Source organism: Glycine max, chromosome 3, assembly GCF_000004515.6.
Source record: "Glycine max cultivar Williams 82 chromosome 3, Glycine_max_v4.0, whole genome shotgun sequence".
NCBI lineage: Eukaryota > Viridiplantae > Streptophyta > Magnoliopsida > Fabales > Fabaceae > Glycine > Glycine max.
The window spans coordinates 46,316,264-46,340,031 of record NC_016090.4 but is presented as its reverse complement, the minus strand read 5'-3'; the positions used below and the strand labels follow the sequence as shown (position 1 = coordinate 46,340,031).

At 33.3% G+C, this 23,768-nt stretch overlaps 4 protein-coding genes across 9 annotated transcripts; 2 read left to right on the top strand and 2 right to left on the bottom strand.

Annotated features, from left to right (window-relative positions):
• The first annotated feature begins 2,974 nt into the window (after positions 1 to 2,974).
• Positions 2,975 to 9,423, top strand: LOC100779538 (chitinase domain-containing protein 1). Of its 3 annotated transcripts, none has more exons than XM_003521757.5 (8): positions 2,975 to 3,617; positions 3,734 to 3,807; positions 4,960 to 5,040; positions 5,468 to 5,552; positions 6,847 to 6,944; positions 7,528 to 7,615; positions 8,257 to 8,608; positions 9,044 to 9,423. In XM_003521757.5, exons 1-8 carry the CDS (start codon positions 3,399 to 3,401, stop codon positions 9,301 to 9,303), a joined length of 1,257 nt encoding a protein of 418 aa, XP_003521805.1. In that variant the 5' UTR covers positions 2,975 to 3,398; the 3' UTR covers positions 9,304 to 9,423. The 3 variants fall into 3 exon arrangements, with proteins under 3 accessions (XP_003521805.1, XP_006577345.1, XP_006577344.1); XM_006577282.4 differs by having other exon boundaries at positions 3,317 to 3,617; positions 9,056 to 9,423; XM_006577281.4 differs by having other exon boundaries at positions 3,317 to 3,617; positions 9,050 to 9,423.
• Positions 9,424 to 11,948: 2,525 nt separating this feature from the next.
• WRKY43 (WRKY transcription factor 43) lies at positions 11,949 to 14,834 on the top strand. The gene is made up of 3 exons (XM_003521756.5): positions 11,949 to 12,571; positions 12,671 to 12,799; positions 13,780 to 14,834. The coding sequence occupies exons 1-3, from the start codon at positions 12,255 to 12,257 to the stop codon at positions 14,420 to 14,422; spliced, it is 1,089 nt and encodes a 362-aa protein (XP_003521804.1). The 5' UTR covers positions 11,949 to 12,254; the 3' UTR covers positions 14,423 to 14,834.
• LOC100778475 (putative anthocyanidin reductase) lies at positions 13,741 to 17,654 on the bottom strand. 4 transcript variants are annotated; one of them, XM_006577280.4, is made up of 6 exons: positions 17,404 to 17,654; positions 17,151 to 17,317; positions 16,813 to 17,037; positions 15,910 to 16,292; positions 15,484 to 15,653; positions 13,741 to 14,430 (listed from the first exon to the last, which is right to left on the bottom strand). In XM_006577280.4, the coding sequence occupies exons 1-5, from the start codon at positions 17,525 to 17,527 to the stop codon at positions 15,518 to 15,520; spliced, it is 1,035 nt and encodes a 344-aa protein (XP_006577343.1). In that variant the 5' UTR covers positions 17,528 to 17,654; the 3' UTR covers positions 13,741 to 14,430; positions 15,484 to 15,517. The 4 variants fall into 4 exon arrangements, with proteins under 4 accessions (XP_006577343.1, XP_040870181.1, XP_006577342.1 ...); XM_041014247.1 differs by having other exon boundaries at positions 16,813 to 17,034; positions 17,404 to 17,652; XM_006577279.4 differs by lacking the exon at positions 13,741 to 14,430 and having other exon boundaries at positions 15,373 to 15,653.
• An 801-nt stretch (positions 17,655 to 18,455) lies between these two features.
• Positions 18,456 to 20,306, bottom strand: LOC106798121 (uncharacterized). The gene is made up of 2 exons (XM_014774049.2): positions 19,397 to 20,306; positions 18,456 to 19,315 (listed from the first exon to the last, which is right to left on the bottom strand). Exons 1-2 carry the CDS (start codon positions 19,950 to 19,952, stop codon positions 18,678 to 18,680), a joined length of 1,194 nt encoding a protein of 397 aa, XP_014629535.1. The 5' UTR covers positions 19,953 to 20,306; the 3' UTR covers positions 18,456 to 18,677.
• Positions 20,307 to 23,768: the final 3,462 nt, after the last annotated feature.

Genomic DNA, 23,768 nt, shown 5'->3' with positions numbered 1-23,768 from the left:
CGAAAATACCCTTTTGATTTTCCTTTTTTCTCCATACTCTAGTTGTTACTTATGAGAAATCAAATACGAGTAATTTGTATGATAAAAAAAATAAGAGTAATTTGCGTGTGAGGGATGGGAAACATGATTAAGTTAATACTAAGATTTAGATTGATTTAACATGGAACTAAAACATACATTAGGGATGGGAAATCAAACGGGAGCAATATTGTTTCTTTTTATAAAATTATCTTATCAATTCTCTAAATATTTATAGTTTATAAAATAAGTATTAAGTAAAAAATAAATATACTAGTATGTTAAAAATATAAATATTTAGTATTTTTATTAATAAAAAAAGGAAAATTATTCATCCATCAGTATCTATCCAAAATTAAACATATGACACATCCAAAATAACACGAAGTGGACTTAGAAAGCAGGTGGGACTCGTAAAGCACAAAAAAGTAGGGGTAAAATGTCAAAGTAAAATTATAAAATGTATTAAATTTGCAAGTAGATTAGTCTACTCAAAACATAAATGCCACATTTGTTAGGAGCTTAGGCGGGGGCATTTTCGTCATATAATTGGAATCGGGTCCACATTATTATTGTTCATGACCACCTGGTCGCACGTGTAAAAAGAAAAAGAAATGAAAAACGTAACAGAACTGGTATGATTTGTTAGTGCGACGGCCAAATGTGCGGTTGCATGCAGCAGGGGTTGCGAGTGGCAGCCACATTTCTTTACACCGGTGGCGGCGCCCCTCACCACCTCTTTCGCCCCCAATTCTTTTCACGTGTCATTCAAACACCATTGTCTTTCGGTTTCATACGTGTTGCATTGTTGCATCATGCAACAGGAATTCTACAACAGTGACGATTCAACTTAAACATATATGATATTTTTCAATTCCTTCACCTCAATTCATTAACAATGTTACTTTAAATTTTTTTACTAGTTATTTCAAAATTTTCGTATAGTCTCTAGCGAGAGAGAGAGAGAGAGAGAGCCTCACTTCCCATAAAATGGATGGATCGATATTTTTTAGAATTAAAATTTCAGAATGTCTTGTCTCTCTTTTTTGTTACTAATGAATTGTAGCAAATTAATTATATATTGTCAATAATAAGGAGAGGTACGCCTTTAAAAATAAAAAAAAAACGGAGACGTACCTCACATTTTCAGATGCAAAATGAGATGCACTATTTTCATCATTTCTGCAACTCAATTACAATTTCCATGCAGCTACTCCCTTTTATACAATTTTATAAAAAATGTCTTCCCTTAAGAGTTTTTGGTTCATTATGCATGCTTTGCTTCCACTCTCACAACAATAGATCCAGATTTCAGGATAGGACTCGAAAATTTATCAATCTCGGACAGAGAAGGGGAAAAATGTTACATTCTTTTTTATCTCCAAACGAAGGAATCTCTTTTCCTATTTTTAAACGGACAAATGCTAAAAGATATCCAAGAGCACTAGTTAAACAGTTAAAAGTAAAGTAAATATATATATATATATATATATATATATATATATATATATATATATATATATATTGAAAGACTTAAAATTGCATTCTTGATATTCTTTTTAATTTTTTTATGAAAAAACTAGTGTGCATGAGTCGGTTATTATTTTTTTTTATGGAATAGCCAGTTATTATGTTTTAAAATTCTAAATTTGTTATTTTAATTTATGTTTATTAAGTATTATTTGAAATTTATGTAACATAAAATGTAGTGTAATGATTACAGATAGTTAACTTAATTTAATTTTAGGAAAAAAATTATACATCACATTTGACGATTAAAAAATACTTTAAAACATAACTTAAATTACTTAACTACAAATATTAAAATTTTATGAAATATATAAGTCTTAATGTACGTGTGTGACATTAGACAAATTTTGTTATAAAGTTGAAATTGTAATAACAACTATTAATTTTTTTCAATTTTTTAGATTGTGAAAATATTGCAAGGTATTAAAATTAACTCAAATATACAATTGCAAAATATGTGGAACTAATCTGAGTGGTGAAATAGAAAAAAAAAATTCTGATTGGATACTTGCCTTCGATGAGGGTGGTAGATGACTATAATGATGATGAAGCTTCAAATTATATGTAACTATTCATCTCACTTTTTTCATATCATAATTCATTTTGTTCTCCTATTTGCTATTTAATCTCATCCTCTCACTTTTATTTTAGTTTCATTTTAAAAATATAAAGAGGCATGGAATCGGAGTGCTTCTCCCTAATTTAAATAAAATGGATGGATTGATATTTTATTAGATTTAAATTTTCAGAAGTCATTTATGTTGTGAGATTAATATCATATTCTTTTATGGTTATTTGTGAAATTCATTTTTATATATTTTTTATTGTGTTTATGTTTATCTTTTTTCCGAACGTTAATTAGGTCTCATATTCATGTAAGTGATTCAAATAAGATAAATTTCATGATTTGAATTAGTAAAAAAAAAGGTTAAAATTATGTCCTAAAATAAAATAAAAATATTATTATTTCAAAATTATCATTTTAATCCTATTTAAAAACAAAGAATAATTGTATTTTTGTCTCACATGGTAACTTGTGTATTTCAAGTTAAATATTTCACTTTATTTAATGATTTTTTTATCAGAATAAATATTAATTTTTAATTATTAACTATTAATTTTTTGTTAATGAAAAAGAAATACATAACTTTTTTCTTTTTTCTCTTTACCTTTTAGTGCAAGTTAACCTTGTAAATGTATTTGATAATCTTATAACTCTATTGTATCTAATGATTTGTTCTCTACACTACCATCAATATTAAAATTATTTGGACATTGTATTTCTTTTCTTTTTTCTTTCTAAATGATGGAGGACAAGAAATAAGAATTAAAATCTTCAACTATTCCATCATGCATCATCATTCATCACCCACTAAAAAAAATCCCATCATCATAAAATAACGAGATGAAGATAAGATTTCAGAATATGACCAAATACATCAATGAACTACTAGCATCCTCCCAAATGAAAAAAAAAAAAGAAAAAAACTACTAATACAAGGCATTATTAGGATTCATTGAAATCGATTATGCAGTTCAAACTATATAGCACAAGACAGTATTTTACTTAAAATAAATATTTAATGATAAATTGATCATGTGTAACTTAATTTAAAAATAATTTATTCTAAAATTGAATTTTAAAAATTATCATGATAAAATCATCTAATAAATTTAATGACATGATTCATTTATCACATTCTTTTATGATATTCTATAACTAAATTTGAATTTTTCATATTTGAAAGTCACCAAAATGAATATTTATCTTTTTCTTTTTCTTTTCACAAATCGCACGATAGGAGGCACTACGCTGTCGTTTGCGGTGTTAGAAGACCTAGTCGGGCGTGATGGCGAAGAAGCGATCAGCCCCGAGTGGCGGTCGTCGGGAAAACCGAGCCGAATCATCTTCCCGACGGCTCAACTCAGCTTCCGGTCGCAGAAAACTCGTTGCGTTCTTCATCGTATCGTCCATCATCGCTATCGTCACTTATCGTTATCGCTTCAGACAATCTTCTCCTTCGCAAGGCCTTGTCACAACTCATGCTAATTGCCAACATATACTCGCCGTAAGTTCCGCCCAATTCTCTTCATTTTTTTTCTAATCAATATTTAGTGATTGTTGGTGAAGCAAATCTCCAGTTTTGATTTTAGTATCTAATGTTGTAAATTTATAATGGATTAGGAAAATTCAAAAGTATCAGGAAATTCGTCTCAGCGCCATTATACTTATCCTGTGCTTGGCTACATTACTCCCTGGTAATTTATGTTTTTTGTATATTAATTTTAGCAATTTCTTAGATGAATCATGAATTTGGTACTTGACATGCAATATTCTATGCTAAATAAGGAGCTAAATTTGTTTCACGTAATGTGATCTTTTATTTTTTCGATTATAATATGATAACATAAAAGAAGTCTTTGAGCTCTTGATTCCGAGTGTCAAGTGCTAATAACTTTAAACTGGCCATATCCGATCTTTGCTTAGGGTTGTGTGGTAATATGAATGAAAGTGCATTACTTTGTACATTATTGTCAAATGAATAATTCTGTACTGGTGGCACTGGCACCTGCATTGCAGGTGAACAGAAGATTTAAATTTTATATTAACACTTGATTGTATAATAATTTACTCCTAATTTGCATAAATTGGCTCAAATATCTCTATTTGTAAAGAAAACATTTTTAAAGGTCTTTAACAGTAGGAGGTGAGTGGGATAAATAAAGGGAATTCAGACTTGAGAGAGAATAGGTTTAGTTGTGGTGGTGGTAAGTTTTTTTTTTTTTTGAAAAAAACATTGAGAGATCATCAGGTGTATTAGCTATTTGGCTTTATACATTAGCATATAGATGAAACAGACATGTGTTCCTAATTCCTATAATGCAGTTCATTAATCGGCATGATTATTAAAATTTCAACTTTATGATTTTAGCTGGTTGAAACAAAGAATTATGTTAAGTAATTGATTTTCACTCAACCCTTGAGACTTTTAAAATATTGTTGATTGTTGATATAGGAGTATTAGTTTTATACATTAGCATAGATGATAGAGACACATTCCTATGATATAGTTCATTAGTCTGCAGGATTCTTAAAGTTGCTATTCTATCTTTAATTTTAGCTGGTAGAAACAAAGAAGTACAGTAAGCAATTGCTTCATCCAACCCTTAACGATTTAAAATCTATTGAAATTTCACAATTTGAAAGTTATGGTTTTGATTGTTACAGTATTATGAGTCTTCTTTCTGGTAAAAACCACTTCATATCCTCTACTAAGTACTATCCAATTTGTTTCCTAACCCCTATCATTTTCATAGTTATATTGCTTTGTATTCATAGTGAAAATTCAATTTTCTGATCTATTGTGTCTGCAATCCTTTTGCATGTTCAAAAAATGTTAACTATGACAGGAATTCTCGAGGTTATGAATTGGCAAAAAGGTTCAACTCTAAGTTCACACATTTATCACCCATTTGGTATGATCTAAAGAGGTATGTACTTCAGTCCTAAATGACTTTTGAAGAAATAGATGGGTGGGGGCATATTTAAGACCTCTCAGTCCAAACTATCCTTGGGTCAGTTCATCAGAGCTTTCAAATGTATTTGCAAGCATCCAAAAATTTCTCGCAGCTTTAATTTTGGTTTCCAAAGTCTTGTTATTTTATTTACCCTTCTTTATACTACAAATTATGACCTGAGATGCCTTCCTTTTGGAAATGAAATATTAAGGGTTGATTTGAACTGACATCGCAGCCTCCTTGAGGGTCAGCAGAATATTTTAATCCTCATATATGTTTGCAATTTATGCACTACAATGAAATTCTAGTGAATACTTGATTATAAGTCCTTGGTTTTGTTTTTTTAGTGAGTTTTTATTATATCGCTTTATGGGTTTGCTTCATCAGTTGTTATTCGCAGCCAACAGACTAGCTTAGTTCTAGAGGGGAGACATAATGCTGACAGAGGATGGATCTCAGAGCTTAAAAAGGCAGGAGAAGCTTTGGTAAAATGAATAAGTTCTCTACTTTTAAACTTTTTTTCATTTCATCATATCCAATTAACTGCCCCTTTTTATCCAAAAAGTTATTGTAAATATCTTATTTTCATTTTGAAAGCTATTTACTTGATGACAATCTTAATTTTGGATTTGTAAACTAGAAAGTAGAGCTAAATTGAGGAGTTATGTATGGGTTAGCTAATGGGAGTAATGCTCGGTCAGTAGGATTGCTCTGTGCCTTGTGCTCAATCACTCCCAAATTAGTTATTAGACCACAACTAATCCTTTAAAGGTTAGCTCAGAGTTCAGACAGAATGTGACCTCAAGTCATCAACAGCTGACAATGAGATATTAGTTATATGTGTATTTTCCTTTAGCTTTGTTCCTTTGCTTCTTCTTTATAAGCACATTATTATCACTTGGCCTATAGCTTTGCTTCTTCTTTATAAGCACATTATTATCACTTGGCCTATAGCTTTGCTTCTTTATTTATATTTTGATATCTCAGAAATCAATCCTTTGAATTTCGATCTGTCTACTGCTACCGCCTGTACACATAATATGGAACATGTTGAATGCTTAATGCTTTGTAAGTTTATGATGGAATGGAACCCATGTTATGCAGCTCTGGGCTATATATGTGTGTGTGTGGGTGTGGGTGTGATATTCAATTATAGTTCAAATTCATTTTTGTGTAATTAATATAATACAAAAGAAATGTGTGTGTGTGTGATATTCAATTATAATTTAAATTCATTTTTATGTAATTAATATAATACAAAAGAAATATACTTTTTTGTACGTACATAGGATTTATTTCTATTTTTTTGGCATTTGTTTGTGAAAACTATGTATAAAAAGTTAGATGGATCCTTTAATGTTAAGCTTTCCTACCGACTGGTGAGTTATGTGGAATGGCTGATGAGAGAAAAGAAAATAGAGAGGAGAGAAAATATGGACAACAGTGCATTTTCTTTTATTTGTTTGAAGAGAGAAAATTTTATTTTTAAAACCAAAAATTCAAAATTTTCTTTACTCCCATTCAAATTTCAAATTTTTTTCTCCCCTTATTTTCTTTCCTCTCAAGCAAACAAAGGGTAAGGTTGTCGCTTACTTTAACCCTCTTCCCAAGTAGTCTGATTTGGACCTTGAACTAGCTACAAATGTGACTAACCCTATTTTATGATATCATTAACTTGTCGAACCTAACACTTGTTTAATTGTCTTAGGTTTATTGTTATGCTTTTCTTTGTGTAACTACTGACCTCATCAAACCATCCATTTTTTTCATGGCATTTAGATTTTGCCTAGAGTTGTTCTGGAAGCATCACCAGCAGTGCTGTTGGGAAAGGAAAAACAAAGGAACAAAGCCATTAACCTTATAGTAACAGAGTGCAAGTAAGCCTCTAATTATTTTTCAAATTACCTGTTTTAGGCTAATGGCAGTATGAGAACAGAGTTATTTCCTGAATGCTAAAAAGGTCTTGTTTTTGCTTTTATAAGCTTCTCATGGTCTCTAATTTAGCTATACTGTTTTTTATTATCATCGACTGTGAGAATGAATGTTCGGATTTGTCTCTTGGTGCCTTCTGCAAAAGGAATTCTTGATATTGATATTTCTAGTTTAGGATGAAGTCAACTGACCACTCAATTGGTTAATGATGTTCAAACACTAATTGACTTGAATATTGGCGTGATTTGTTCGTAAACCAGGAATGTCTTTGCCAATAATTCCTTTTTCTTGTAATTTTCCCATTTTTTATTTTACCAGAACATGGTTTTGTGGGGGTATTATTGCTTTCTTTACCCAGCTAAAGGCTTTATGGTAGTGAGATTCTCTCCCTATAGCAAACCCATTACCCATATACTGCATGAGTATCAGAAGTTGTTCATGGAAGCAAGCCTTCAGATAAATCAGATCCATATATGAAGCACTCCCTTTGTGCTTTGATTTGCTTTTCATGTGAATGTTCTTCTGTAGGGAAATGGGATATGATGGTATTGTTTTGGAATCTTGGTCAAGGTGGGCAGCTTATGGTATCTTGCATGATCCAAGCATGCGGAATTTGGTGAGCATTTGTTCTATTGAATCTTTTACAGTACTTATTATACAGCGAAGTTATAATATGGAACTCTGCCTTTGATTCATGAACTAAGCTATAAAGACTTCTCCAATCTGTTGATTGTTTAAAGGTGACAGTTAAAACTATGAACTCTATTTCGGAGAACTCAACTAATCTCTCTCAGGTGAGACTATTGTATATATATTAAAGAAGAAGCAAGTACATGACAAGATATGACAGGATAGGGTGCAGATTGCAGCCCCTTGTACAGCAGAGAAAGAGTTCAAAATAAGAAAAATAATAAAACATATACAAAAAGCACATATTAATCTAACCACAAGGTTAGTCATTATATGGTTACATCACAATTGTTATTGTTTCAGTAATGACTGAGATGGTTCCTTTCCCACTTGAAACATGGATCACATAATTAAGTTCTCTTCAATTTGGAAGCATACCATTACTATTTTTTCACCTTCATCTGTGACAGTTTTGTTCTTGATAACTCAACTCTATTAGCATGTATACATTGCCATGGGGAAAAACATTGTAAATTCATCCTTCATGTTTCTGTGAGACAAATGTATTCATTTTGTATTTGGCCACTCTAGTAATAGATATGGTGCATTCTTCTTTTGCAAGCACAGGCATTGCAGTTTGTAAAACAGCTTGGAGATGCACTGCATTCTATAAGCTCAGAGAAAATTAGTGGGCAGCAGCTGCAGTTGGTCTATGTTATAGGTTCACCTTCTGAGAAGTTGCAAGAGCATGATTTTGGTCCTAAAGATCTTGAGACTTTAAGTGAAGCTGTGGATGGATTCTCGTTAATGACATATGATTTCTCTAATCCTCATAATCCTGGTCCTAATGCACCTTTGAAATGGATTCAAATTGTTCTACAGCTGCTTCTCGGTACCTCTGGCAATAGAGCCCAAAGCCTTGCCCCCAAGATACTTCTTGGTATCAACTTCTATGGAAATGATTTCTCCCTTTCAAGGGGTAATTCCTTTGTTTCTTGTCTTCGTAATCCTTTACATGTTTGGTTGGAGGGGAATGAAGGAGGTTGGGTACCAGGACAATCCCTCCTCCTTCATCCTTTGAACTAAACTTGTAGTTAATTTCAATTTTCACAGTGGCACACACACACACACACACATACGCACAGGGTGCTAGATCTGCTGAAGTGGTGCCTAACGGATCTCCACTAGGGGGGCCCAAGGAGGAGAAGGGGAATGGGAAAGGAATGTTCCATTAGGGCATCATTTATATTAATTCTTTATTTCTTGAGTGGAACATGAACACCCTTTTGAGCCATTCTGATACTTTGAGATCATTTAGAGGACTTACTATTCCTTTTCTTTTTTTTAGCTTTTATGAGGTATTATGTTGTAAAAGTTTATTTATTTTACATATTAGTGAAAGTTAAGAATGCAGATGCAGATGCAGGGGGTGGAGCTATTATTGGGAGAGATTACCTGGCACTTTTGGAGAAGCACTGGCCTGAACTGCAGTGGGATAAGAATAGTGGGGAGCATTTTTTCTTTTACACTGACGACAAGGATATCAGGCATGTGGTATTTTATCCATCTTTGAAGTCAATTTCTTTGCGGTTAGAGGAAGCTCGTTCATGGGGATGTGGCATCTCGATCTGGGAAATTGGCCAAGGTCTGGATTATTTTTTTGACCTTCTGTGATAGCTTGTTATGTGTACTTCTTTTGTGGCCCATGTTAATGTTTATTCCTACGTCGTAATGTTGTGTATTCAGTATAATCGAAACGTACTTCAGTTAAATTGGGATTTTGTTTTTCAGAAATCTAGTTTGAGGAAATGTGCAGTTAGTTCACTTACGTGACAGCATAGAGGATATTTGAGAACGTAATAAAAATGCCATATAACAAAACACCAATAGTCCTATATTACGAATACAGGCCTTGATATACCATAAAATTGTCTATTTTTTTATTTTAAAATTTATTTTCATTTTGTTATTTCTTGATTTTAAAACTCATTTTGATTTCTAAACTGGTCATTCTTTATATATATGAGTGCATATTTTTTATCCTAATTATAAGAAATATATTAGTAATTATTATCAGAGAACTTTGAAATAGTTTTTTTAAAGAAAGTCAGTAGTCTGTTTTATAAATTAAGGATAAAATTTATATATAATATTATAAGTGTTTTGAATGATACTTCTCAATTATAATTGAATTTTGAATTTGATAATTTGTATAACAAAAACCAACAATAAAAATATACGTCAACTGCTAATCTATATATCTTAATAAATATGTAAATTTTACTTGAACTTTTTGTAACCTTTAGACTAAAATTTTAATTTTACAGTAGTCGTTGATTTGATTTAATTATATAATTTTTTCTTCAACACTTTTGAAAGGTTAAATCAAAACTTTAATTTCACAATAGTCGTCCATATATAATTTAATATGATGTAACATTAATATATAATTTTAATTAATATATAATTTTTTATTTTTATAAATTCAGACTTTAATAATAAATTAGTAATAATAATATATATAAATAATAACAATAACAACTTTAAAATTTAAATAATAATAACAATAAGATTTTTATTTTTTAAAACAATTATTTATTAATATAATATTATCTTTTGTATACTTATTAAATAGAAATAGAGAAAAATAATAGAATAAAACTTAATGCAGTATTAATTTAAAATTTGAAAATTTTATTTTTAAAATAATATACACTGATTTATGTAGAAATAGAGAAAATTAATAAAATAAGAGAAAATGTAGTGTTAATTTAAAAGTTAAAAATTATATTTTAAAAATAATTATTCACTTTTTTATATATAATGATTAACTTATGATTATTTTTTTAAAATGTATAGTAGAATTCCTTTCTTATAAAATATTCATATTATAAAAATGTAATAAACTACAGTTTAGCGCTGGAATCAAAATATCATTCATGGCAAATACAAAAGATAATTATTTAAATAACTTTTTTAATAAATATAATACATTATTTCTTATTTATCTACTTATTTGTTATTTTAAAACAAAATATATATGATAAGATATATTTTATCATAAAATATTATTTAATAATTTATTTCATAGTTTTTATGCTTAGTTATTAATTAAAATAATATATTATGATTTATTTAAAATTTATCCACATATTTATAAAATCACTAATTTAATAATTCAAATTATTATAATATCTAAATAATTTAATAAACTGTTAACTCCAATGATAAGTTAAAATTTTGATGTATTCTAAAATGTTCAAATAAAATTTAAATATATGAAAAATTATTATGAAATTAAAATTTCAATCCAACAACTCTATATAAATTGTCTAAGTAAAATTTAAATTAGAATGGGACACGGTAAGCTATTTTAGTAAATTCAAGAATTCATAAAAGCACCTTTTTCCTTCGCTGCTAATTAACATTTAACAGATTACAAGACAGACACCTACCCAAGGCAGGACCAATTAATGGGGAGGGCAGGGATGGGATGAGACTCACGTAGCACATAAACATCAACCTAGGCAATGTGATGCACATTACATTGCGTCCCTTTCTGTTGTTTAGTCCTATTCAACTCCAGACATGTCACTTGCTTTCAGCCTAAACCCTCGTAGATAAACTGTTCACCAAGTGAATTCAATTACTTAACCATCTATAATCCTTAATTAAGTAGTATGTTGTTGTTATTACTTAAAAATGGAAATCTCTTTATGGCTAGTTGAATAATTACAACTGAGTAAATTCGTCTGTGGTTTAAGTCTGTGTGATAATTTTCATTCTCAACATGTCACTAGATTGTGCGCAAGTAACATTTCTGTTCAAAATAGGAAAGAAGATACAACAGAGAAGATATTGGATTGGGAATGATGAGGTGCAACAAAAGAATTTTCGGTCTTCTTTCCATGTTGTTGCTGAGTCCGTTCCATAAGGAAGAAACAACGCGTGAGGCTCTCTTGACCCACCCAAGGGGTTGGACTAGTCGTTTGAAAGGGTCAGCACATCAAATGAAAAGAAAAGATCAGTTTCACTCTCACTCTCACTCTCACTTCCAAAGACTCGAACTTATACAAAAAGTTTTGGTATAAGTCATACTGAATTTAATTTCATTAAATAAAATCTCATGATCAAGTTTCACGGATGAAAAATGTGATTGTATGAAAAAAAATTTACTAATAATGAGTCAAATTTTTTTATAGAAATAAATCATCATTAAAACTGATAGATATTTTCTATCAATAATATGATAAAAAGAGAAAAGAAAAAAAAAATAGAGTCAAACCTGTACTATTCTCTCCACTATTCTGGACCCACGTTGTGGAAAACTCGTTCAGTTTGGCTAGTCAAAACTATCTTCTTTCCATTCAAATTCCCACCCTTACATATATATCACTCTTCTTCTCACCTTCCCCAAGCAAGTCCTCTCGATCTGTCTATTTCACACGCACCTTCACTTCCACATTTGTAGCTTATATCTCCTCACTTAAGCACCCTCTTATTTGGCATATCAGTAGCTCACTTTGGCTTGTTGAGAGCAATTCAGCAACCACAGGCCTTAGCTGCAACTAAAAGTAGGAGAGCAATTCCATTGCCGTTGCTTGTTATTAGTTCATTTTCACAAAATGGAAGAGAGCACCAAGAGGAAATACACTAATCTGATCCATGAACTAATCCAAGGAAAGGAACTAACAAAGCAGCTCAGTGACCATCTGGTTTCATCTTCTCCATCATCCCATGAAACCAATGAATTGTTGGTTGAGAAAATACTTTTGTCCTATGAGAAAGCACTCACCATGTTGAACTGGGGGTCTATTGTGGGAGAAGCCAAAACCACCAGTCTCAACATCATGGATTCCCGTTGTTCTTTTACAAATAGTGAAAGCCCCAGAAGTGAGGTCGTGGACCGTGAATTTGAGCACAAAGCTGTCTTCAAGAAAAGGTAATGTCAGAAGTTACCAAGTTCTTGTTTCTTTGTGACTTGTTGAGGTTGTGTTCTGGTTTCAAATATCTGGGGCTCTTTTGAATTTGTGAGGTGCAGAAAGACCATGCCCAGATGGACCGAGCAAGTGAAGATTTGCTCAAGAACAGGACTTGAAGGGTCTTTGGATGATGGATATAGCTGGAGAAAATATGGCCAAAAGGATATTCTCGGAGCTAAGTTTCCAAGGTTAGATTGAAGCTCTTTTTCTCATTTAACTTTTTCTTGTCATAAATTAAACAAGTTTAATTAGCATTTTTTTTTGTAGGATAAGTTTATATAGTAATTGCCATTTGATTTCAATGTGACAGAATGGTTCACCCCTCTAACTTTATGACATAGAAGCATGAGAACATAGTTTAGTTAGTGCCAGAGGCCTTAGGTACCTGCTAACTGAACAACCACTGGCCAATTAGCTAATGATGTTTAATGAGGGAACTAAATATGCATGTACGATGCTCTCTTTCCTTGTTTTAATGGTTATAGTCCCTCCAGTGTTTTAAAATGACTTGCAATCTGTAAACTTATCCAAAGGATCACGTCAGCTAGTTTCAAATGTATCCAAATTAGTGCTTTTTGTTAAATGTGTCGTGTTATATTAATGAGGTTATGCGAGTGGTGCAAGAGGGATGCATGCATCCGTACACTGGAGAAACCTGACACTCTTATAAAGCGGAACAACTTGTTGCAAAGTGTCATGTTGGATGTGGGTTTGGCAGCTCATGTGCTCCAATTCAGAAGTAAATGCAGTAACATGCTATTTGGCAAATTGCAATCGAATTCATAATGAGATAAGAATAGATCATTAATATCCATTTTTCTGATTTTTTTTATTTCTGGAAGTAAACTGTACTATAACCTTCACTGCAACTAACAAACTATTTAATATAAAAATTATAAAAGAATATAAAAAATACATAAATAATACAATTTTATGTATTTTAATAATTGTTTTTTAATTTTAATTCTTTAACCGTGCCTATTTGCCCAAAAAAATACAGGTTTCTTGTCCCACTTCCAAATCAAGCCATAAAACAAAAGGGGTTTTTATTTGGCATTCGGATTCGGACCATAATAACTTTGCCAATCTAATATTTATATTAATAACATAAAAATAAGTTATTTTCTAGTTTTACCGAAAAATTGACAACTAGTGGTTTGCATTGCAGAGGATATTACAGATGCACACAGAGAAATGTACAAGGGTGTCTAGCAACAAAACAAGTTCAAAGGTCAGATGAAGACCCAACAACAATTGAGGTGACCTACAGAGGAAGACATACATGCACGCAAGCTAAGCATTTAAACAAGGCATTCTCATCAAACATAAAGATAGGTTTGGGGGAAAATCAATTCCAAAAGAATCAACCACTTCTAGAGAAAACACAACAACAGAACCCTGAGGGGATTTTCACCTTTGAAACAGAGCTTAAAGTCAAAACAGAGGAATTGGAAACCAAGGAGGATATCTTCCCATGGTTTTCCTTTTCTTCTTCATCAATTGGATCAGAAAATGAGGATAACATGTTACCCGACACCATGATTGAAAACCATTTCATGGAAAGCTTTTCTCCTGTATTCATATCACCAGCGACTTCAGAATCAAACCCTTTCTGTTTGTCAGCATACGACTTGGACAGCACTGGACTATTATGCCGAAACATACAAACCTCAGAATCTGATATCACTGAGATAGTTTCAGCCCTAACTTCAGTCACCAACTCCCCAATCCTGGATTTGGATATCTTACTTGATAAGGGGGATTTTGACACGGATTTCCCTTTCAACATTCCTGAATTTTTCTCTTCATAAGAACTTCCCTGCAGTTCCACGTAGATAGTTAGAGAGAGTAAGAGCTAAGGACAGCATAGCCATAGTCTGTTCTGGATTAACTGGTGAGCCGTAGATCCTGACTATGGAAGGGTAATCATAAGTCATGTTGATAAATCAAGACAATGAATCATCCCTGTCATGCAAGTTTGGAGAGTTTTCCTGTATGTAATGTACCTTCACCTAGGATGTAATGCGTATATAATTTGTAGCTGTAGTCTACCGTTTTCTTACTTCTCTTGTAATTGGTTCAAGCAGGGTTGAAATTTCTGAAATGAATGAGTTTTCCTCTCATAGTTGTTATCTAGAATTTTGATTGTGATCAATGGTCAATGCATCATGTCATATGCCTTCTTTTAGCCCATCACTTAATGTTAATTGTTAGTTTGTATTAGTGGGTGGATTCGAATCTACAACCTTTCTCCCCTCTCTTCTCCCTTATCTATCAAGTCAACCTTATATCTCCATGATTTTGTATTTTCTACCCAATAAAATGACCTCTCTCTACCTCTCCACCTAATGGTATGTAGGATCCAGATTTCCTTAATATCACAGAATTCACGCATTGAGTCAATCATAACTGTTTGATGAAGATAAAACGGTTTACATTTAAAATCAAGTCATTCGATCTTCATCAACAGTATGAATTCATGACTGCATGAATGCATGGAATCCATTTCCCTGGTTATGTACTTGTCATAAAAGAATGTGGTACTCCTTGAGACCAGCTAGCAAAATGTGTGTCATGTCTCTCACCTGATTAAGAGTCAAAACAAGTTGTTTAAGTGATTCATCTGTTCAGCACAGTCAAATTCCATCAAACTGAGTCTTAGCCCATTATGATCCAGGTTTTCAACCCTGCTCAATTTTCCTATTTTTTTTTTCTTTTTCTATTGGAAACTCTCATAGTCGCAGTCAATTCACTTTTCTAATTGATTTGAAGCCGAGTTTATTTTTTAATCATAATTGCGAAAACAATAGTAACAACAGTAAGATAGGGAGCAAGAAGAAATGAGGCAGACGCCTGGTGCATATTGTATTACAAGCAGATATAGCAATCAAGGGTGTAGATGGAGACTAGATATCACCCATCCTTCTTGCACATTTGATACAATCATCCAATAGCATCTTGGCGTCATATTTGTATACAAAGCCTTTGTCACACAGCTTTGTTGAGGCCCACTTGATATCCTTCTTCAGCCCATCTTCATATCTGAAATGTAATTTTCATATGAAAACCGTTAACAACTAAAAGGAAGAAAGCTAAATTTGTGTATTCTAAGACTACATAATCATGATCAGTTTTGATTTTAAAGTTATTCCATGGAAAATGTGCTTGTTTAACATTTGTTTTCATAAAAATTTAAAATTCTACCGTTTAGTCCTTTGTGTTAATTCTTTCAAAAACAAACAAACGAAAAAAGAGTGAGTAATAATAAATATAGTAATAACCAAGATCAGCCACTTACTCTTGTTTCACATTGAATTCTGGATAATGAAGAGCGTAATGATTAGCCATCTCTTCTAATGAAATATATGAACTTGCACACAAGAATCTTCCACTGATCGAGGTGCTTTCCATGCAGAAAATATGAGCTTCACAGACATCATCAACGTGTACAAGAGGAATTTTCCCCAACAATTCCTTTAGGAACTTGAGTGATATGTACGCCCTTTCATTCTGCATGATCTGAGCGATACAAACTACTCCGCTAGCGGGTGTAGAAGATAGAAGGGTGTCACCTCCCACTAGTCCACAAGTGAGTGTTACCACCTCCATTCCTCCACCATTTTCTTCGTTCCCGTAGCTCAGCACATGTCTCTCCGACAGTGTCTTTGAATAAGTATAGCCCTTCAAATATAAGATTAAGACCAATACAATAATAAAGTCAACATTTGGACATTTGTATCTCTGAATTGGATTTGGCTCTTGTAAAGGAGCAATGCTAAGATAAGTAATTTCAATCAATCGATGGTATTTTAAAACATTCCTAATCTATTATTATTCACGTGCACCTAATATCTATAATGTCAATAATTGATTTTCTCATTAACCACTGAAATTACTCACGTTAGAGTAACCGAATCCCTTGAATATAGATTAAGAAATGACTGTGTTGGGAAATTGGGGTGGCTTCTATCCTACCTTTAAAGATAAATTTACTTTAAAATCTCTCTAAGAAGTATATCCTTAATAAAGCTTATACCCCAGGCACATGGTTTATGTTACATGCTTATCTCTGATGCTAACTACTATTGTCTGTGTAATGTAGTGTCCTCAAGTACGCAAAAAAAAAAAAAAAAATTACGCGGCCCTGATATCTGATCAAGGAGAACTATGAATCCAAATTCTTTGAAACTTGGGAACTAACCTTAAGAAAAGGATCATCACGGTATATATATGCCAAGGAATCATTGAGAGGGGTCCAGCAATTTTCATCCATTGCATCTTTGAAACCGCTCCCATCTTCTTTCAATGGAGAAGCAGAAACAACAGACGCGGTGTAGATGAGACGCTTCACCGTCCCTGCTCTCACACAAGACAGGAAAATGCTTTTTGTTCCAGCAACTGCCGCTTCACTAGTATCCTTGTACTGCTATGCATATATATATTTATGACATGACTCAGGTACACATGTTAAAATTAAAATCTATTATACGTTGTTTTAAAGAGAGAAAGAGTGATATAATTAAGACTTAAGAGGCGAACCTGGGAGCCAGGTTCATGGATCATGGGAGTAGCAACATGAAACACAAACTTGCAGCCTTCAATTGCAAGGTCAAAATCATTTGGGTTGTAAATATCAGCTTCAAACAGCACCAGTTTTCCTTCTGATTGTGGAAGGCTCTTTAAGAGGCCAACCTTTGACTCATTCTCTGTTATTGCAAATTCAAAATCAAAATTCATAAGACAACAAAATTAACAGGCATATGTATAGAGAGAGAAATTATAGAGTAGTAACTCAAGTCTCTGAGAGTTGCATGAACTGTGTAGCCCTTGGCCAGTAGCTTCTTGATGAGCCAGGAACCAATGTAACCACTGCCTCCTGTAACACATACCTTGCACCCTTCTTCCCCCATTACCATTCATTCACTTTCTGCAGATACGTACACGGTACGCCACACTCACTTTCAAAATTCAAACTGAAATAGATTTCAAAGTGCAGGCTAGTTATGGCCTAACATATAGGTCCTTATCCCGAGAAATAGTGTCAAAACACTTTTTAATACCCTCGTTATTATATATTATATCCCTGCGGACTTCAAATGAAATGCTATTAAGTTTCCTTGTTTGCATTGCTTGAGCTCACCGTTCCATTGGGTCATTTTCACTCAAATGGGTTAAAAATGAAAATTAATTACTTAATGAATTGGTCAAAAAAATATCAAAATGTATGATTTTTGTCACTTAAAAAAATCTAAGAACCACTACCTTAGATGACAATTTATGTGTTTTTTGTTTGTCCTAATCAGGAAGCATTAGATTTTTTTACCATTCTGCACCTTCTCTCTCCAATTTTTGCTTGAAATACACTACTTTGGGAATTAATTCCCAAACTACACCACTTTCAGTAGCGTTCATGGAAGTCAGATTCTGGCACCCCCGACTTCCCTTCTTTCTTTTTTTTTTATAAAAAAATTTATATATTATTAAAATTAAATATTATATTATATAAAATTATTTTAAATTAATTTTAAAATTATTTATTTATTAAATTAATTTATGTAATATTATTTTATAATTTAATTTAAATATTTTTGTTATATTATTTAAATTATTTAAGATATTTTTTGGGTGAATATATGTTTCAAAATCTGAATTTTGTATAATAATATATTTATTTTAGTAAATATTTATTTTGTATAATAATATGAATTTTAAAATTTTTAATTTAACTATTTTACTAAATATAATTAGTTTGTTTATGTTATTAGATTTAATTAAAAATGATAAAACTAAAGCTTTTAACAATTTATTTATATAAGAACATTATACTATGTCATCAATAAAATATTTAAACAATGACATTTGTCTAAGGAAAAACTAAGATGAGGATACATTAGGACAATTATTTCTGCTATGACCATGTTGCCGGCAAAGTCCACATTTTTTTCTACTTGCTCGTTCATTTTCGTCTTCGTCCATCTCAGTAGGAATGCGAGTTGAAACGGGACGACCCTTTGCAGTTCTCTTTCTCCTTAGATCAGGACCCCACTGATCTCCTTCATATTCTTGTCACATTGATTCGTGTGGCAATAAACCAAAGGAGTTGTCGTAGATATGCAAAATGTGTTGTAAAGTGAATATCATCGGAACATAGGTCATGGGATCAACATTGACAGATTTATAGGCAGTCATGACATGAGAACACGGTAAATGTTTAGCCTGAAATTCACCACAATCACACTTTTGGGATTGTAACATTACTCTAAACCTTCCAGGTGGTCTGGGTGTTTCAAGTGGAGATTGAGTCTCTGTTATAATAAAAGTCTGATTGTGTCTGTCGAATTCATTTACAATGTGTGTATTAGATTCTTGTTGACCACTATTGATTGCATCGAAGACGACTTCAGAATACTGTGAGCCGGAGTTGATCATTGCTTGAGTTTGTCGACCTCTATTAGCAAAGAGTTGTGCGGTCTTGAAATAGGTCTCCTCAACCAATGATGATACCGACAAATGTCTTGTGTTTTTTAACATGGAATTAACAGACTCCGACAAATTGGTAGTCATATGTCCCCAACGTTTCCCCACATCAAAGCATTGTACCCATTTTTGTTTGGGTAATTGATCAAGCCATTCAGCTGCACTTGGCTTATTCGCATGAATATCCCCAAGATGTCGCCAGTGCATCTTCTCCGTGTATGCGTACCCTGTAAATATTTAATCAATGTATTATGTTATAAAATTTGATTGAAAGAAAATTATAACGAATAAATAAAATAGATTCTCACCAGCCAACATAAGTGGTTTCTTTAAATGTTTGCAGTTTGAGTTACCACGAAGAAAGTTTTGTGCAATGTGGCGCAGGCAAAAGAAATGGGATGTGTCCTGGACCCATAAGTTACTTGGGTTGTTGTAGGCACTTATAATTGAGGGGTGCCGATCTGAAATAAGAGAAATGTTAATTTGCGAAGTAACATGTCTTCTCAAATTCTTTAGAAAAAACCCCCAAGATGAAGTTGTCTCCCCTTCTACAATGGCATAGGCAATCGGGAAGATATGGTTAGCTCCATCTTGTGCGGTAGCTATCAACAGTGTGCTAGTATACTTTCCATAAAGCCATATATCATCTACTTGTACAATGGGTTTGCAATATGCAAAACCATTAATGCATGGACCAAATGACCAAAAGACACGTTTAAACAATCTTTTGTCCGGTACTATTTCTCCCCCCTCATACAAGGATTCTGTTTGAGCAGCGACCATAGTCCCGGGAACACAAGATTGCAAAGCTCCAAAAAGTTTTGGCAGTTTGGCATATGATTCTTCCCAGTTTCCATGAATCATCTCCAATGCTTTTTGCTTTGCTAATCATGTCTTCTTTTAGGATGGGGTATAATTCATGAACGTTTTGATCTCTGCAATCAACGTCTTGATGGAGACAGTTGGGTTTGTTTTGACAATTGGTTGGATGATCTGTGCTATGACGTGTTTGTCGAGTTGGCGATGATCTTGTCTGAGCATCGGCACGAGACAAGTGTGATAACCTCTGATACTCTTGATAATCCATTTGTTATGCCTCTTTGAATTGCATGCGCCCAAGCTCCATGTACAACCATTTTCATGTAACTTGCAGACGAAGTTTAGCCTTCCTTGGTCAGAGTAAATTGTTCTGCAATCAAAATGATTTCTGATATTGTATTCTTTGATTGCTCGAATACATTGTGCTTTGTCATCGAAAGTCATGCCAACCTCGAGTACACCGACTGGTGGTTGTACATTGTGTTGCTGATGAACAAAATGGTGTCGATCAATATAGTGTGGTAGGTGGTCAAAGTTCAAGTCTACTGGACACCTAAGTTGCTGATATTGCAACAGAGGTGACGGAGGTGTCGTTGGTCTGCCAACACCCTCGTCATCGGTTTGGTCATCACTTTGGTCATCGTTTTGTTGATTGATGTGATCAAAGAACTGTTGATCCTCATCCTCAGTAAAATCATCCATGTTTTCATGATGAAATCGTATAATGGGATCTTCGTTAGCAATGAGATGTTCATCTCGGTTTAATGTTTGCGTTTGTGGTAGCTGTGAAGGTGGCATAAAGGGGGATGAAGAATGGTTTTGTTGGTCAAAGGAGGTTTGTTGGCCATGAAAAAATGAATTATTCTCAGATAATATTTGTGTGTATGAAGTATAAATATCAAAGGGGTCTTGTGATTCAAGGTTGTTGTATGAAGATACTGGATTATTGAGATCTATGTTGTTGTACGGTAACTGTTGTGGAGGCGGTAGTTGTAGTTATGGACATGAGGGTTGTGGAGACAATGGTTGTGGTTGAGGAAATAAGCTCAGTAACAGCATAGAATTCGGCAGAATTCAATTGTGGATTCTGGATAATTGTTTCCATCGCGCCTCTAAGATCATCATTGTCGAATAGTTGAGCTGAAATAAAACGTGTCTGACCGAGATGAATTGAAATAGGGACACGAAATAACAATTGAGCAACTTGTTCAGTTGCTCGAGTAGAAAGACGATTGTTAATTTTTCGAATGAATTGTGTAAACGTAATAGAACGACTGGCGTAAAAAAATATTGGGGTTGTACATTGGTACGTCAATCCTTGAACTGGATCGTCTACAATGTGACCACTGTGGTAAATTAGGGTCGGAATTTCTTTAGGTAGAGCCATGGTGGTGCTTATGAGATATGAGTGGAAATGGTGTGAGAGTTACAAATCGAGTTTTGTTTTGTGAGAAAATTGTTGTGTGTGATATGTTGTTGTCAAATGGTGATATTATATATAGGCTGAGAAAGTTTAGTACCAGAGTTCGATTGGAATGTTAGGTGGGAGAGTTAGATTGAAAGGTTAAGTTGGGAGAGTTAGTTACGAGGGTTAGATGGGAGAGTTAGGTTGGAGTGTTAGATGGGAGAGTTAAATTGGAAGGTTAGGTGAGAGAGTTAGTTATGAGGGTTAGATGGGAGGGTTAGATTGGAAGGTTAGGTAAGATAGTTAGATCGGAAGGTTAGGTAGGAGGGTTAGGCAGCAAAGTTAGTTACGACGGTTAGGTAGGAGAGTTAGGTAGGACATTAAGTGCATATGAGTAAATTAATGTACACATGTGAGTGAACAAATATGCAACCTCACACATTAATATACATGACAGACTGTTCGTTTAATCATGATTGTTGACCGCAGTGTTCCGTATCGGATGCCAAGGTCACATGGATTGTTCAGAAACATGTTAATGGGATAAACATACGCATGTGAGTGAACAGTGTGCAACACCACACTTTAATGGGGTGTCAGTACATGTGAGGGTTAGGTCTGACATTGCTCCGCATCTCTGAAATGATGCATATGTAGACTATTATTACTGAAGTAAATTAAAAATAACAACTTCAAAGCATGCAACAACTACAACTAGATAATAAAGACGGAGAAAAACTTCAATGCAATACAACAACAAAATATGTTAAATTATTCATTCTAATTTCATGGTATTCTCCAGCTTCTGCTCCATGTTGGCCTAACTTAGGTCATTAACTTGAGTAGGTGATAATGAATTATGAACAACAACTTTAAGTTCCATACATATTACACTTCTCATATTGAGAAATGTATGAAACATGCATGAGACACCTTCTTCGTCAATAATTTGAATTGCCCTATATTGAACTTCACCATTTAATTGATATACAGGACAACGAGACCAAAGGGTATTAATTATAGGCGTAACACCATTATCTGTAATTGATGGCTGTATTGCAGTGATTATATTTGGCAACGTCATTGTTGGATTCAAGAGTAACGACTTTGTGTTGTCACCTCTGAAAATTGCATTTGTACTTGAACTTTGAATGATTTCACCATTGATATAAACGTACACACAAATAGGCTCTGACCTCGTTGCTAGCCCTCTCTGTTTTCTCTCACAATTTGATTAGACACAACAGTGCAAAGTATTAGGTGACATGGTAGGTTTATATATGCAATCAATCACGGGTCCATGGTTCACGTGAATTAGAATCTCGATGCATCATACCACAGTCGTGTTAATGATATAAGTCTCTTTGACATAAAAAACAATACACATATCTTCTATTTGTTCCTTGTGCATTTGAAGCTTTCTTTTGCGTGGTATTTGCAATGTACTTTGTTTTGGGTGGAGGTACATCATAGTTTATGGAGTGAATGAAACAAAAATAAAAATAAAAATTTCTCCACTATCAAAGTCAATAATAGATACATTCAAAATAATGGAAGGAACAAATTTATTAATAACAATAAATCTCATTAAATAATACTACAGTGGATGGTTGTGATCGAATTTGCAAAAGAAAGGATCCAGATTGTGTAGATCACAGCATTGAAGCATGGAGAGCACCTAATTTAATAAATTATTTGATAATTAAAACAGAGGCATGATCATACAGACATTAATTTCCTTTTGAAGTTTTTTTTAGGGAATTCATTTTGAAGTCTTAATTGTTGTAGGATTGCACCGTGTGCAGACTGTTATTGGTTTCCAAACTTGAGAGGATCCGCATGCATGCTTTCAGAGTTTTTATTAAAAAATACTACCATTTAAAAATAAAAAATGAAAACTAGAGGTCGCCTATATATCCTTCTTGCGCATCTTATACAATCATCCAATATCATCTTTAAGGCATATTTGTAGGCAAACCCTTTGTCTGTCAGCTTCGTTGAAGTCCATTTGATATCCCTCTTGGACCCTTCCAAATACCTAAAATCAATTACCAAATATTCATCAAATCAAAATTTACCCTGAAATCAAACATATATATAAAATTTTAAATAAAATCAAATTAACCGGTGTTTTAGGGTAATTTTGAAGAATCTGAAGTGAAATTAAACATGCCCTTATTGATATTCTAAAAGACCATCCCTCCACCAGAACTTAATCCCCGTTTACAAATAGAAAAGAAAAAAAAAAAAGAGAAGGAGGCAATTACCTTCACAAGAGGAGAAAGGAGAATGATGGAACGCAAGAATAAGGGGGCATAGGGGAGGAGGAGCTGTTGTGGGAGGGAGAGGTGTTGTCAAGGGAGGAGGTGCCGTTGAGAAAGGGGTGTCGTCATGGTGGGTGTGTCATCGAGGGAGATGTCGTTGAGGGGGGTGTTAGGGTTGAGAAAGGGAGAAGA

What these genes read in the sequence shown, in the direction of transcription:
- LOC100779538 (XM_003521757.5), top strand. Translation starts at nt 3,399, where the DNA reads ATGGCGAAGAAGCGATCAGCCCCGAGTGGCGGTCGTCGGGAAAACCGA. An exon ending in AAAAGGCAGGAGAAGCTTTG is followed by an intron (nt 5,553 to 6,846) that starts GTAAAATGAATA and finishes CATGGCATTTAG; the next exon opens with ATTTTGCCTAGAGTTGTTCT. An exon ending in TGATTTCTCCCTTTCAAGGG is followed by an intron (nt 8,609 to 9,043) that starts GTAATTCCTTTG and finishes TTAAGAATGCAG; the next exon opens with ATGCAGATGCAGGGGGTGGA.
- WRKY43 (XM_003521756.5), top strand. Translation starts at nt 12,255, where the DNA reads ATGGAAGAGAGCACCAAGAGGAAATACACTAATCTGATCCATGAACTA. An exon ending in AAAGCTGTCTTCAAGAAAAG is followed by an intron (nt 12,572 to 12,670) that starts GTAATGTCAGAA and finishes TGTGAGGTGCAG; the next exon opens with AAAGACCATGCCCAGATGGA. An exon ending in CTCGGAGCTAAGTTTCCAAG is followed by an intron (nt 12,800 to 13,779) that starts GTTAGATTGAAG and finishes TTTGCATTGCAG; the next exon opens with AGGATATTACAGATGCACAC.
- LOC100778475 (XM_006577280.4), bottom strand. Translation starts at nt 17,527, where the DNA reads ATGGTAATGGGGGAAGAAGGGTGCAAGGTATGTGTTACAGGAGGCAGT. An exon ending in GTGATGATCCTTTTCTTAAG is followed by an intron (nt 16,293 to 16,812) that starts GTTAGTTCCCAA and finishes TTATATTTGAAG; the next exon opens with GGCTATACTTATTCAAAGAC. An exon ending in GAATTCAATGTGAAACAAGA is followed by an intron (nt 15,654 to 15,909) that starts GTAAGTGGCTGA and finishes ATTACATTTCAG; the next exon opens with ATATGAAGATGGGCTGAAGA.
- LOC106798121 (XM_014774049.2), bottom strand. Translation starts at nt 19,952, where the DNA reads ATGATTCATGGAAACTGGGAAGAATCATATGCCAAACTGCCAAAACTT. An exon ending in GAAACCACTTATGTTGGCTG is followed by an intron (nt 19,316 to 19,396) that starts GTGAGAATCTAT and finishes AAATATTTACAG; the next exon opens with GGTACGCATACACGGAGAAG.